Genomic DNA, 15938 nt, shown 5'->3' with positions numbered 1-15938 from the left:
GTCATCATGGTTATCAGCTTGCAGGTGGAATGATATTTAAAAAGTTTTTGAGGACTTACACTAAAATTAAATGAGTCTGTGTGGTTTCATAGTGATTAAATGATGTGTAGTTATAAAAGTAGATGCAGTAGGTTTTTCATATTTTGCACGGCTCTAGAGTATAAATGGCAGATTAAGTAGAAGTTAAATGTTCTCACATGTACCTTTTGGTCTGTCTTTAAAGACAGCGTTTCCAATGTTTTGGAAACACAAATCTTAGTTAAGTCATGAACTGAGTAGACACCCACAGCTGGGTAATTAAATGTTTTCTCTAAGGTCCTGGCTGGAACTATAGAAGTCCAGCCCTTAGTCACCACCTTGGACAGTCATCAGCCTGCCTGTGTATGACAGCAATACACATCACTCCTTCTGATATGGTGTTAACATTAGTGATAGCTAACCTGCTGCCTCGCCCCAGGCAAGGTTACGCTATTCTAAAATAATAGACAAAAATCGATTAGATTTGCACTGATCAATTTTTGCAAAAAATCTAAGGCATGGCCTCTTCAACCTTTTCTAATAACATTAATGCACAGGTTTTAATACATGCACATAACACTGATTGCTTGCGGGTACTTCAAATGCAGTTGTTATAGCTCCAGTTAAGCAATTCCAATCCCCGACCATCAAAATGTTTGTACACATATAGCATACAGCCTCCTTAAAAGGCACATTGGTCACAATTAGAACAGAAATACTTGTATTTAATGTCAGGAAATCATGAAGTATATACGTTATTCCTCCACTTGTCATGACCAAGGTTTTCCCCGTGCTAATTGGAAGGTCATGACCTTGAACATGTCCTTGTGACCTCATTACACTGACGTCTTAACTTTAGTGTAACATAATCACTGTTTGGAATAAAATGGGGCTCATTATCCCAACAGCTTCATTAGCTCTGAATGCTGATTATCTTTTCAAACCTGTACTGAATTGATCTTTTCATTTGTAGGGTGACTGGTTTGATTATTTTTAATCGGTCTTGGTGTAAATGGTGATATATTAAATTCCTTGTACGTGAAAGAGTTCTATCTTCTTTTTCTCTAATCTAACTACTATTACAATGATACTATAATATAAAACAAGAACAAACCCAATACTGTAAATTTCTTAAAACTTGATCTGCAGAAATACAACAACTGAATTTAGAAATTAAAAACAGTCGTCCTAAAAGTTTCGGCTAGTGTTTCATATTTATTGTCTTGGTACAAGCTTTTTATGGACTTCCACATGTTGACAGTTATGTAATGTGGTGTAAAAAGTCACAGATAAATGAGCACTAGACAAACAATTTTGGACATGTTTCTGCTCCAATGACAGTCCAAATTGTACTCCCATAAACATCACTTTTACCCTGAAAAAAAAAAAACAAAAAAAAACAAATCAGAATTCCTCTATGAAATTGTTGGCTTCATCCAATGCCAACAGCAATGATGGTGAACATGATGGAAATATTCCTCATGCTAACAGTGTAATTGCACTCGGGGGAAAAAATGCTTAAAATCTGTTCAGGTTGCTGAAGTAGTCATTCATTTCCTACACCGCATTTATTTTCACATCATTCCACATTATGTCCCCAAGCTGTTCATGAGACATTTTTTCTCTTCCCTTCTCAGGAGATGCCATATAAGGTACACCTGCAATCTACAGACTGAAGATCAAGTGTTATCCAGGTCTGAAGCTAGAACTAGGTTTTCTTTTTTTTTTTTCATTTTTTTGATTTCTTGACATTAAGTGGTTTTACAGTTCAGGTGAATACCAGTAATACATGCTCGTCTGGAAACAGATCAGAGTTTTGCATGCATCATATTTCAGCAATCTCATAGCCAATCAACTGGAATTATTTCTAAATTATTTTAACCATGATAAAATCAATTTACTTCATTTTAACTTACTATAACATACTGCCAATGCAACAATTTTCGGTTTCGCGTTTGTTGCAAACACTCTCTTCTGTAGGTTGCACTGGACAACACAAAGCAAAAGAAAAGGAGAATGTGACCAAAACCAAACATATACATTTTGTTTACTGCTTGGTTTGTTTATTCACCAACAGTCAGAATACATACGTATACAAACACATAATAAAGATAACATTAGTATACGCAACCTGCTCTCTGTAAACCCGAGAACAAAGAAATTACAATTCAGATAATTTGCATATGTAGTTATGTCATCGTAATTCTTTTTGAGACTTCGAGCATTTAAATAAAGAGTACCACATCGGTCATTTTAGAACAGGTCTAGAGAAGCAATGGATAGATTAAAAGTAGATTCTACAAGACAATTAGGCAGCAGACTACTTGTGCAGTGATCCATTCCATATTCACTGTCATCTGCTGCAGTTTTGTTTTGATTAGCTTCATTAAGTTTAAGAGGATTAAAACACATATTGTCTGTTGTTTGTAATGTGATGCTACTAGTAGAGACAGAGGGATACTCATTCCTCCTATTGAGATGAAAGTTATAATCAATGCTGTGGAAAGGAAAGAGGGGGGAGGGGTAATTGCATTTGAGAATGGATCTTGAGTCAGGAGTTGATCAGCCATAAGGATATAATAATGGGCAATAATAATAATAAATGATCACATGTATGGCGTTAGGAGGATGATCACCAGATATTTTCGCATCACTTAACCTCAAAGAAAGTGGAATCATTACTTCCAACAAACAACCCTATCTTAAATTTACACTTATTAAACTGTCAATACTGATGCACTTCATGATTTCATGACATCTTGATTCCCACAAGGTAATAAGACAGCGATGTTTCCAGTCCACACATGCCTGGTGCAGGATTCATCCATCACACACAAGTCTGTTGGTGGCATTTGCAGGTGCCCGGATGATTTATGGAGACCACTGAGAGTCTGGTTACTGGTATATGTACACTATAGTAGACCTGGGTAGTGTACAGTAGCATATGTACATGAATCTGGGAAAAGCCAGGCTTCTGAGTCTACTTCTGTACAGGTGTGGATGCAGTGCTCCACACAATGTACCAGATGTCTGCCAGCAAGCTACTTTCTCATCCATTATTATAGTCAGACACATTTTTGCACTTATTTATGTGTCTATATCTATTTACGTAGCTGGTGTTTCAACAACAAACTCTTACTTAATAACAGAGGTTTACAGCTGGAGGAAACCATTACAGCAAAATGTGTCACTTGATAAATGCTGAATATTAGGTGAGATACAGTGCTCTTGGGGAGAGCGCAAAGCTTCAATCAGTTAAATACAAAAATAACACCACAAAACACCTCCAGTGAATGAACTTCTTTATGTATATATTGACAAAGGCTAGAATTTGATCTAGATTTGAGCCCAAATAAATTGCTACATGATAGCCAAAGAAATGAAGGATTGGTACAGTATATACATTGTATCAGTGGTGATGGTAGCACAAGGAAGGTCAAAGAACTACAATGTATATAGTAACTACCACTAGAAGTATACATGTATATCGACTATCAAAGGCAAGAATCTGGCAAGTCATCCTGTGAGCTCCAGCCTCTGTAGCACTCTACTACAGGGATAGTATTTCACACCCTCATGTATTAAACAATGCTCAGGTTCAGGGGATACTGGGCCATTTATTTACACCAGCTGTGGAAAACTTGAGGAAACATCCCATGAATTAAGTTACACTTCAGATGTAACAGCCCCCCTGATACTACCCACAGAATTTCCTGTGTCCCACAGCTCGGTAAAGTACAATCTTATATAAGCTAGAGCCATCCCCATTCAGCCGAAGAATACCAGGAGAATCTACAAATGCTACTTAATGTGTTCAACCTTTATAGACTGCATGCAGAATAATAATTTAAAATAAGCCTAAAGAAAGACCCAAAAGCATTAAAATGGAATTTTTTTTCTCTTCTTTGATTGTTGTTCCACACAATTTTTTGCAATGATATGATGGAGGTGAGTATTACAATTTCAGAAAACCAAAATGTAATCTACCGACAATTGGTGAGTTACAAAAGACTTTTCAAACGTGTCATGAACAGATGTGCACACTATACATGTATTTGGAAGGCAAACTTGTGGTCTTCAAAAAAACGTTAGACCATAAAATGGTAACAAGAGAACCATCAACCACTTCTTTTCATCCAGGCCTCAAGAACAGCAAGACTGTTTGAATCTACTAATTCAAGGCCAGATTTGAACCCACACCTCAGGTGTCCTAGTGACTAAAGGGCAAGCACCTTAACAATTCACCAACAGCCCGTTCCCATATAAAACAGAGTTCAGTAATATTTGTATTCATGTCCTAAAAAGAAGCTACATTTATAACGGTACATGTACATGTCAGACTTCCACTGTAGTGAGCTATTACAGAATTGACAATACTATAGCAAATATAAGCACAATTCACTTATTTCAGTTTTTCACAGTAACTATGAACATGAAAAATAAAGAGGCATCACATTAACTAAACTTACAAAGGACTGAGTTTATTGCTTCCCTATCTGACATTCCTGATCCTAAATGCCTCATTACACAGATGCTGGTGTATATAATTATCCGGTCATATCAGTAGCTGTATTCAAACTGTACAGCTAACAGTACTTGTACATGTAAATAGGTCACACAGTATTGACCTCCTTCTGCATAAATATGTATCATACATCACTGTATACAATCAGCCTTTAACCTCTCTATAAAACTCATCGTTTAAAAACTGAAAATTGCATTTAACAACTGACCAATTAATCTATTTGCACATACTTGTGAAGGTATTAAACATATGCAACTTGATAGTTTAATTGCACAAATTCTATTATTTGTGTGTTGTAGTATTATCAAACTTAACCTTTTGCATATGGTACAGTTAAAGATTTAGAGTAAATACCCCCAAAATCAATGGCCATTAGACCAGACTATATGGCACATACATGTAAACATCAACTGTACCTTATTGTTGACAGTCCGCATCTTTATTATCTTGCTACAGTAACAAATGGCATGTTGACAGCTACATGTACATGTAAATGTAACCAAAAGCTTAAATCGGTCAATGAATTTTAGCTTCAGATTGGCTAGTTTTCATGAAGTGTGGAAAATGCGGAATGAATTTGCATGATACACTGGGAAAGCACTGTATTTCACCATCAGTTCAGTGTGTAAACCAGCACACTCAGAAGCTCATAAAGGCCTTAAAATGACACACTCGGCACCAACACTTAAGTTTTCTGATAAGAAATCTTAAGCCTTTTCAACAACTCAAGCACTTTTTTCAGTGGAATTTATGCACATAATTATCATGAAAATGATGCTAATGATTTGTTTGCGTCATTAAAGATGCAGAGTTCATAAAACTGCGCAAATTATCTTTCTACATCCCAGTTCTCCAAGACATTTTCAAAATAGTGCAGAGGTGGTTGAAAGGTTGAAGAATAAGGGTAGCACTATAACATGAATCAATCAATTAGTATTGAGCAAAGTGTGTCATTTGAAAAATGACAAACTTCATGAGAAATTCTGTTAGTAAATGAAAGTTTCTCCATGTTCTATCGTTGAGAAGTGATGCATCCATATGGGATTTGACAGCAACAGGAATGTGTGAAATTAATATAAACACAACCAAGTTTGAAGACTGACCCACATATATGGCTGTATATCCCATGTTTACATGTGCAATGTTAACCTTGCAGCATTGAGCCACCCTGATTGCATGCATGCCAAGCTTAGTGCTGTTATCAAAATAACACATGTTTATGATGACTTGTCTGGCAATGTAGTGGGTATAATATTGTATAACTAGAAACGCATGTTGCCAAGTGCCGAAACAAAAATATGTGCACTTCCACAGTTACTTTTACATTTAGTTATCACCAAACACTCCATAGTACTTGTAATACTAAGCACAACAGAAATGGCTTTAACAGAAACCATTAATATTGTGTGCAGTTTTTGATGTGAAGCATTTAGAAAACTTACATCATTGGTTAGGTGAGAAACAAATCTCAAATTACTTTCTGTTATCAGCCTATCAAAATGCAGTAATCAAAATGGATGAGAATTACGCTAAGGCATAACAGCAAAAATACACATGTTGTATACTTTTCTTGTTCAAATAAAAAAGAACTGGCTGTATGTATGACATGTACATTGTATATAGAAAATAAAGTTTTAGAGGCTTTACTTCTGCCTTCTCAGTAATAAGGCAAAACCTGTGCCAACCAGATGGGATTTTTTTACAGCCTGGGATAACACACGTCTCAATTGCACTTAATTCACAGGTACTGGGTCACATGCAAAATGCCCTATAATTAAGCAACATGGATTACAGGTGAACATACATTAGGTATTCATGTATATCTTACTCAACTATGTTAAGGACTCAAGCTTCTGCCATTCTAAGAAGGCATTTTAACCCGTTAATTTGTTCAAAGCGCAGCACTCTTAAAAAGCATGCCGTTTGCTAGACTTTAGCACTGTATGAAATATATAAAATAATTCTTTCTTCACACAAAATATCTTTCATGATAGACAATAAATACTTCCTTTGACGAACAACAAAATCAAAAAATATATGAGATATAACTGTATCCTTGAAGTTGCTCGTACTTTTTCCAAAAAGTTATTAAAATGAAGTCAAAATCTGTCAGCTACTACATGTACATGGTGATGATGATGTACATCATGATGTACATCATGATGAAGATGATGTCCATGACAATGATGATGATGATGATGTACATGATGATGATCGACATGTACATATGAACTTTTAAAACTGGACAATTAAATGAATGGATAGGTAAATTACATGTACAAGTAGGGTACAGTATACATTTCTGCCGCAGATAGCTTGGAGGTCTATATTGCATAAATCTATACAGTGTAAAAGGCACAATTTGAAGCCTCAGCCAGAATATCATTCTGACATCTTGCCCATGTTGTTCTGCACTAAGGGTTTGTTTATGGAAGCAATGGGAATTGATGCATGGCCAAAACTTGGTAAACCATAACAAGGGTAAACTGCAACAAAGGAATGACTTCCCCTGGATGAATATGGTCTGTTATAATAGAGCAATTCTAGAGTTAATGATAGATAGATGTACTTGTAGATACATAAATATGTACATTGTATATATACACGTGTATGACAGAGGTATTATAAACATGAATTAGTAGTTGGTAGCTTTTCATCGTCTAAAAATCAAAATAACAATCATGTAAGGCATATCATCAAATGCTATTATGTGTGAAATCAAAGCATAATGATTTGTTCAGGAGCATATGAACGTCCTTAGCCACTGGCAAACTATATTAGCCACAGACATAACACACTTGGAAGCAATCCAAAACTTCCCACCCTGAAACCCTGCTGTCTTTGCTGTGTGGGTTTACAGCATACACATTTCAACAGCCAAAAGTGTTTCTATTATCAGATACAAACATTATATATATTTCCAAATTCCAAGCCATGATAAGCGGCTGTGCGGTAAGTCGGTTGATAAAAACTAACCCACACCCCGATTTAATCAACAAATTCCTGCTTCCATTTGGCTTACTTCCGCTTTGCTATCGTTATGCTATAACATTATACCTACACATTCTACAGATTCAGAGAACATACGCTTGTTATTCTTCAGATAGTTCGGCATCAGTTTGGCTCGAATATATGATCTCTCTGATGACTCTGAGCACTTGACTATCACAAGCCAAGCTCTTTGTAAAACAATTAGTAATCCACTATTAAAAAGTTTACAACAAAGAATGCCTACTCTTAAAAGATGTCTGTGCAGAGGAGGGAAAAAAAAAAAGACAGAAAGAAAAAGAAACTTTGTGCATTTGCTCCCTACCAAAACTTCAGGATATTCATGTATCTGGTCAATATGGCCTTATTTTTTAAGGCAGTACCGAAGGCTATTTCACTATTGTTAATGATTGCCTGAGGAATCAACAGCTGTGTGACAATTACAGCGTGCACTTGTAAGCCAGTATACATGTACACGCTGTGCTATAAACATACATCTTTCCCTCAGCTGTAACACACTTCATAACCTCAAGTGATTCAATATATAACAAAGTCACAAATATGTCCTCCAACCTGTATATATACAGACTCAGTGAAAAAACAATCTAGGCTTCAGATTCCTTGCACTCAGAGACCTGATTATCATGTAATTACATGTATTCACTGAAAGCAAGGGTATCATACTGATTTGGCTTACAATAAAGAATTAACATCCATAATCAAACTGTGTCCATTCCTACACTATACATGGCAATGGCACTGTGCAGCTTGAAAGTGGATAATGAAAACTTCCTTCAATGTTCATGACTTAAAACCCCTGTTAGTGGAGGCAGATATGTCCCCAAAAGATAGCCTTGTATTAAATGAAGGAGAGGTGTATTTAAGAACAAATTGTCATACATTCTCCTTACAGACTTTTTGGTTGTATGTAATTTGTACAAGTTACGTGAGCACAGTTTTTTTTGGGGAAAAGCTTCTCTGTTGTCTGACGTCAAAACCTAATGAGCTGACCAAGTGCCAAAAAGCCTTGTACACTACTCTGACTGACGAGATCTAGATGCAAGAGGAACGCTTTGCTCCTGGATGCATCAGATCGCTGCACCAAGTCCCACTGGCGTTTGACGTACCGTTTCCAAGGTGACCGCCAGCATGATGCCCATTATCCAATTACAACACAAAGATGTGGCATCAGGGTTAACCTGACCATCACAGTTGTGTTTTCTACCACAATTCCCCCCCCCCCCCCTCACCTCTCCCTGCCCCACTGACTACTGCCTCTTTGCTGCCCAGTTAGAATGCCAGGGGTCACACAGAGTCAGTTGCTCAATACAACAGCCTGTCCATACCTTTACATGTACATCTAACCGGCTCGACATTATGTCAAAGCACTGACAGTGTAAATTAACTATCCTTATGCATGTAAATCCAAGATCGATGTTTTTTTTTTTTTTTGTCATTTAAACACAGTTTAATCTGAAAACCAAGCCAACTGTTAGCTTATCTTTTAATAATGAAAACTCAATCTAAGCTTGTTTCTAGTTAATTGTTGTGATTTTGTATTGAATCCATATCAATCACATGAAAAAATTGAAACCGCATTTACTACATATATATAAGAATAAATGTCTGTATGTCCATTTGACTTAATCTGCACTACTGACATTTTATGCCAACCTTCTTTCATAGTCTATTGAAATATCCAGGCTTATCGGGTAAAAACATGTTCTATACTGTATTTCCACTTAAAAGAGAAAACATTATTTGTTTGTGATTAGTGAGAAACACAGTTAAGGCAAATTAAATCTAGTGACCTACTACAGATTAACTATTTGGCAAGAAATAACAGATCATGCAAATTAAAAAAAAAAGATTAAAAAATATCAATTTAAAGTACTCCTCAGTACAGGTCTTTAGAAATGGTGCACATATTACCCCATATATAATTAATTTGCCTGAAATTAATCCAGACAAAGAACAGAGACAAGTACAAGTATGCCCCGGGAGAACATCTGCTTGTCAATACAAACATGTCAACAGGTACATGTAGATACACAAAGAAGACTGCAACATTTTGTTTTTTCTGAAATGGGCCACATTTAAGTACATGTACATCACAAACATACATGTATTTTGTGTGCCAGAATCCAATCAAAATCAACAGCATACATGTACATGTATGCACATGTCCATTACAACAACACTAATTACCATGTGCAAAGTGAATGAACCAAATACTTGTACTTGAGCTGCGTGCAAGTACAGTGTCAAAAACCTGTGCATCCAGAGTACAATGTGCCAATGAAAACGTGTGATTCTTTTCCCCCAAGCAAAGTTTAACAGTGCCACATTTAAATGTTATCACATCCAGAATACATTGTGCCAATGAAAACGTGTGATTCTTTTCCCCCAAGCAAAGTTTAACAGTGCCACATTTAAATGTTATCACATCCAGAATACATTGTGCCAATGAAAACGTGTGATTCTTTTCCCCCAAGCAAAGTTTAACTGTGCCACATTTAAATGTTATCACATCCAGAATACAATGTGCCAATGAAAACGTGTGATTCTTTTCCCCCAAGCAAAGTTTAACTGTGCCACATTTAAATGTTATCACATCCAGAATACAATGTGCCAATGAAAACGTGTGATTCTTTTCCCCCAAGCAAAGTTTAACAGTGCCACATTTAAATGTTATCATGGCTGCAATGTCCATATGTAATTTGGTAAGCAAACTGAAAATCTTATCACTGCACATGTATGTAATGTGTGATTGTGAAGTTGGTATTTAACATGTAAAAGTCATTAAATTATCAGATGTCATTTGCCGTAATTGATTTGGACCTTACTAGTGGTCTCAGCCAATAGGGGAGTTCTGACATTCAACTCTTTTTGCCGGCTAAGATAAAATATCCTAATGCATCATGTGACTCGTTAGGCAACTTTTGTTGACACTAATTTTCTGGTCACCTGTTTCCGTAGGATACATCTATCTGTTTACAATGCATACAGGTGACACCAGAAAGTACATGAAATGCTTCTAAAACATCTTACAAATCACATAATTACAATGTCCAACTGTTTAAATGATTACATAATAGACTTCAATTGGAGGATCTTATACTTAAAACAAAGACTTCTACATAATATCTCAGACACAAGACTAATTTCAATAATGTATTTGCTCTGGTACTTATTTGAATATACCAATGTGTCCACAAAAAACTGTGAATCATACATTTTCCATCATGATGCCTGTACATAACACAAATTCTTTTGTTATGTACAGGCATTCTTTTTTCATTTTAAAGTGCTGACATACATGTAGAGTGTAACAATAAATGCTAGAGTACACCTGACATAGAGTGTAACAACAAACACTAGAGTACACTAGTTACAATCCAGTAGTACTATACAAAAAGCAGAAAATTTCAATTCCAAGCCACACTGACGATGATGTCATACCAAACGTGTGTGGAGGTCAGGTGGTATCAACCAGGTGTTATGTGTAGCTAGCCCTAACAGGGGGTGCCTGGCATGCTTGGCAAAACTGACAGTTAAATTAGGGGATTATTGAAATTGGGCCTTGTTATCCCTGACAAGCTCAAGAACTCTGTCACTCGCCGTGTAACCCTAATTTCTGCTGCATTCGTGATGACAGATACCAAGCAAGAGCAGCAATCCTCCGAGCCTGTGGGCGACCAATTACGCAACGCAGATTGAGTTTACACAAGCAAATTCCTCGCACAACTCGGTAATAGTGCAGCTCACGGCAACTCTAATATGACACACAGACAGATAACCAGGTCGACCCACAACAACTGTGGTGGTGTTTTAGTGAGATTACCGTGTGTAGAGGAATGTGTGTTTAACTTCAGGTAAATTTTGGTTTTCTAGGTTAACCCATGCTGCTATGTACATGCTAGCTGTCTTTGGAAAGTGACTGTATGAGATACATGTTACCAGGGATCAGACAGACTCTAGGATGAAAAAGAGAAAACTATACATCACACTCATTATTTTGTCATTTTTAGCATTTCTGAATTAAGTTCTGAACATTTTTCTGATGTATTTTTTTGTAGAAATAAGAGGAATTCCTCCAAAAAGAGGACAAATCTCGTGCCTGGTATACATGACTTGTACTGGCTGCACTGTTGCACAAAAGAATTTCTTAGTCCTCTCTGCACTTAACCACTAATTTTTTGTAATAGATTTCTAACATGACTGCACCTGCAAATCATCCATTTCAGTAGTTCATTGTTAAGAACCTTTCTCACTGGTCAGTCCAATATACATGCAATAGTCGATTCCTTTACTGACTTGATGCTCACTAGATCTGAACTGACACCCACTAACTTCCTGCCAATGTTACCTCACTGTACCTTAATAGTAACTATTCAGAGCCGTTTCCTCATATGAATGAGTGAAATAGTTGACTTGACTTCCAAAATACGGAAGAAAGAATTCTACCAGGCGTACTGTACATACACATAGATAGCCACAAGCCATTTTACTATGTTAAATGTGATGACAACACAGCATTTTAAGTAATTCTCGACCAGTGACATCTAATAAATTACAAGTAATATCACTGTTTTGTTTGGGTTTTTTTAAACTGAGTTCTGCTTAAGCCATGTTGCTGTAATTGGCTTTTGCTACGGTTAAGCATGAACAGTAAGAATAAATCTCTTAGTGAGGTAAATTTACAAGAGGCTGTATTTCTCTGGTTACAAGTGACCAGTCCCTGCTCTGTTTTTTCTCTCTATCCTGTACATCTTAATTATATCATAGGGAACAGTTAATAGATTTGAATTTTTGATTGTTTGATTGTGGCTAGGACATTTCTTAGAAACAGTGTTCACATTTTACATTATTACAATTATTGGTCCCTTTTTTCGGACGGGCTAATTTATTAGATTTTGAAAATATACATGTAGTCTGTGCTCATTATCCCTGCTGGAGACACATGTAACACATAGTGAACCACTGATATTGTTGTTTATAAACATGGCAACCTTTTATTACAGCTGAATCACTCCACTTGCAAGCATTTTGTTTTATGTCTGGTATAAAAATGTAGGACCACAAAAGGAAAATGTGACAACATCAATATTGTAATACAGTGCGTAACCACAAATAACATCCTCTTGAGATAGCTATCCAAATCTGCATGGTTACCAAATGCAGATGCTTAAGATCAAAATAAATAAATCTTCTTCTAAACAAAATAAAACTGAACAAAACAGAAACTTTACTCACTCTGAAAGTTTCAAAGTAGTCGAGGCGCGAGATGAGGACGAGACTTTTGGGAGCGAACATGAGCGAGTGGTGAACCAGGTTCGTCTCATGTTCGTCCCCATCACTGTCATCTGGTTTGGTTGGTGTCATGGCGACGGTCTCATGGAATGTGAGACAGGCACAATAGTGGCGATCGGCGTCGCTGTCTGTCAGCACGGCCACAGTAAATGTGGGCTGCTGCCTGTCTGTAGATAGCCTCCATCCTGTTGGCTGACAGAACTGAAACCCAGAACGGAAAATGATTTCCGAAATGATCAAGCTTTGTTCAGAAGCTTTGTTCTTCAAATTTCTTCCCAGTTTCAGATACTTTACCAGAAACATAAATATAATTATATAAATTTATAATATAAAGATAATTTAACTTTTGTGAACTGGTATAATGTTTATTTTTTTCTCTTATTCGTTGCTGTTTTGCATACATGTGACAAGACATTGACCTGAGAGGGCTGTATGTTCCTTGATCATGCAGTGCTGTCGAAAAATATGTCAAAACAAGGGCAACAGCCAGTACCATTGCAATACTACAGTAATTCTTCAACTTTTTCTACTGGGTGTTTCTTAAAGCATATTCTGAGGGCATTATTCTGGTCAGATTGATAAAATTAGACTTTTTGAAAAGCCCTGAAACCGGCCAACCCAACCAAAGTTGTTTTGTCTCCAAAATCAAATTTAAAAAGATACATAAATTGCACTAAAAGTTATATGCAAAAATTTTGAAGAATTAGGGTGATTTCACATCAGTATCACATTCTTTCAGTTCTGTGCCATTTAAATGTACTGTGCCATGTGGAAACTCCATGGTATGCCTACTGCATTGTGCTACATGCGCAGCTATGCAGATATAAACTGCAAAGGTTACCCTGCGGTAGCCATGCTGTACTGTAAAGTTACATGTAACCACTGACAGTCCTGTGAAAGTAGCAAATAGTACCGAGTCCACTTGATATTTTGTGATGAGCCCTTTCCTATGAACTGCGTACATTGTACATGCAGTTTTCTGGAACCCATGCTCTCACATCAACAAGTATCTGACCAACTTTTGGACTAAACCCACAGCATTCCAAGTTCCTTCACCAACCGGTAAAGGTACATTTGCATTATCCATACCTCAAAGTAGGTGTACATGTAATTCAACTACATAATGTAGGCAAAGCTCACTGACACAAAACACTGCTCTCATTTGCCTTTCACTGTTGAATTTGAATGTGTATTCCCCTACTCACCAGGTCTATACCCCCTGTGAACAAACAATCTGGCCAGTCTTTCTCTGGGAACTTTTGTATAATTTTTCCAACACTTTTGCCTGTCCCGCTTCCTGCAAGCAAAAATAATGTGAAGAATTATTGTAAATCCATGTATACAAGTATGTCCTTTCTTTAGATTAGGACTCTATCACAAATTATCAATGCCAGTATTTTGTTATATAAATGTACATGTCTGTTAAATATACACATAATTTATGTAAATATTTCAAAAGGTAGGTAATAACTAATTAAGAAAACATGTCATAGTCTAGTAAGATGTTATACAGCTATTTGTAAACAATTGTGTATCAGTATGTCAAGGAAATGTGTACTATAAATAAACTGTATACATGTACATTGGCTGTTTTAACCTAGACAGTACTTCAGAACACTTTGACTGAATCAGTTGTAATGTACATGTACTGAAGTTTTTATTGTAACCTACATGGATGATGTGCACATATATACAGTAGACACTGCACCTGGACACCAGCAGTCAGGAAAAGTTATTTAAAAGCAAAACTGTGTTTTACCTAATGGTTGGTATGTAAAAATGCCCTTTCAGAAACACATAAAGGCCTTAAAATGATACCTTTCATGTCAACACTTCAATCTTTCTGAAAAAAAATTGATCATATAGCTGTACTTCACAAAAACCATTCGAGTGGCCGTATACAAGGTGGATGAATCGATGAGAATCGGGCAAAATATTTCCTGAAAAATGCTTAACTACAGCTGAAAGACAGTATGTGCATACGGTTTTTGTATGGGTTCTTTTTCTTCTTGCTATGCGCATATACACAAACATGCATACTACGAGATAGCCCAATTAATGTATGGCCCTACAATACTCAGACAAAATGTACATCCAAGTAACTCTGTAAGCATGGATAACTACAGTGACTTATAGGTCTAGATGATATAAATCATGGGGCCACTCTGACAAATGATGACATCAGTTATTAGGATCTGCTGATCCTATTAAGCCACTGCTGAGGTGATGACCCCTATAATGAGGATAGCAGCTGTGAGAAACTGGAACCTATTTGCTGATGATTGTGTTAGGGGCTTGGCTAATTGGGTACACTTGACCCAGTATAGGTGAGTTTAGCCCTATCAAATGGCCTCTCTGTCATGATTCTATACTACTAGTTGGCATCAAGTACATGAACACTAATGAAATGTTTTAGGATCACAGCACCAATATATACACACATACCCGTGTGGGCTGATCCAATGAGGCCTTGCCTAGACAGAATTACCAATACTATTGATCTGTGGAATAAAAGCCTTAAGGAAGCCAAATTCCAGTCCATTTAGACTCTGAACACTGTCGGATTAGAACGCTGCATCAAGCAGCTGATTTTAATCCTCCCCAAGAGAACACACAAGCATGGGATTGGACAGGCATACGCTACATATACACACTCTCAGTTTTACTTTATTTTCATGCAAGTTAGCATAAGTGCATACAATTACATGCATCACCATACATGTTGTTCATCGGTAGTTCATGTACATGTATCACTGAGCAAATAAAGAAATTAAAATCTCAGCAGATTCTTATAGAGACATATCCCTAAGACAAAGTGAAACACATGTACATTCATGTATATGCAAACACTTAATTAGACATTAAATTAATTAATGTATATGTATGACCATTTAAATGTACATGTGCAATGTCAAGAAAATACAGCAGAACCATGCCATTGCCATTTTCAATGTACATGTGATACTGAAACGGCAATCTACGAAAAAGCAAGCCCAGTATAGAAGCACAGGTGCACTTTCACAAAACATCTTTAATATGTTTTCTCACACAACAGCTTTTTCATAAATCGCATTTCCTTGTTTCGTAAGACCAG

The 15938-nt window shown here is 36.6% G+C and overlaps 1 protein-coding gene across 1 annotated transcript in view; it reads right to left on the bottom strand.

Moving 5' to 3' along the window:
* LOC135467907 (myotubularin-related protein 13-like) overlaps positions 1-15938 on the bottom strand; it is a 102845-nt gene that overhangs the window by 59331 nt on the left and 27576 nt on the right. Inside the window, 2 exon segments of the mRNA XM_064745830.1 lie at positions 12788-13045; positions 14050-14141. Coding sequence (XP_064601900.1) covers positions 12788-13045; positions 14050-14141 — 350 coding nt within the window.

This window comes from Liolophura sinensis, chromosome 6, assembly GCF_032854445.1.
Source record: "Liolophura sinensis isolate JHLJ2023 chromosome 6, CUHK_Ljap_v2, whole genome shotgun sequence".
In the NCBI taxonomy this organism is placed as follows: domain Eukaryota; kingdom Metazoa; phylum Mollusca; class Polyplacophora; order Chitonida; family Chitonidae; genus Liolophura; species Liolophura sinensis.
The sequence above is the reverse complement of the archived record's forward strand: the minus strand, read 5'-3'. Positions and strand labels throughout refer to the sequence as shown.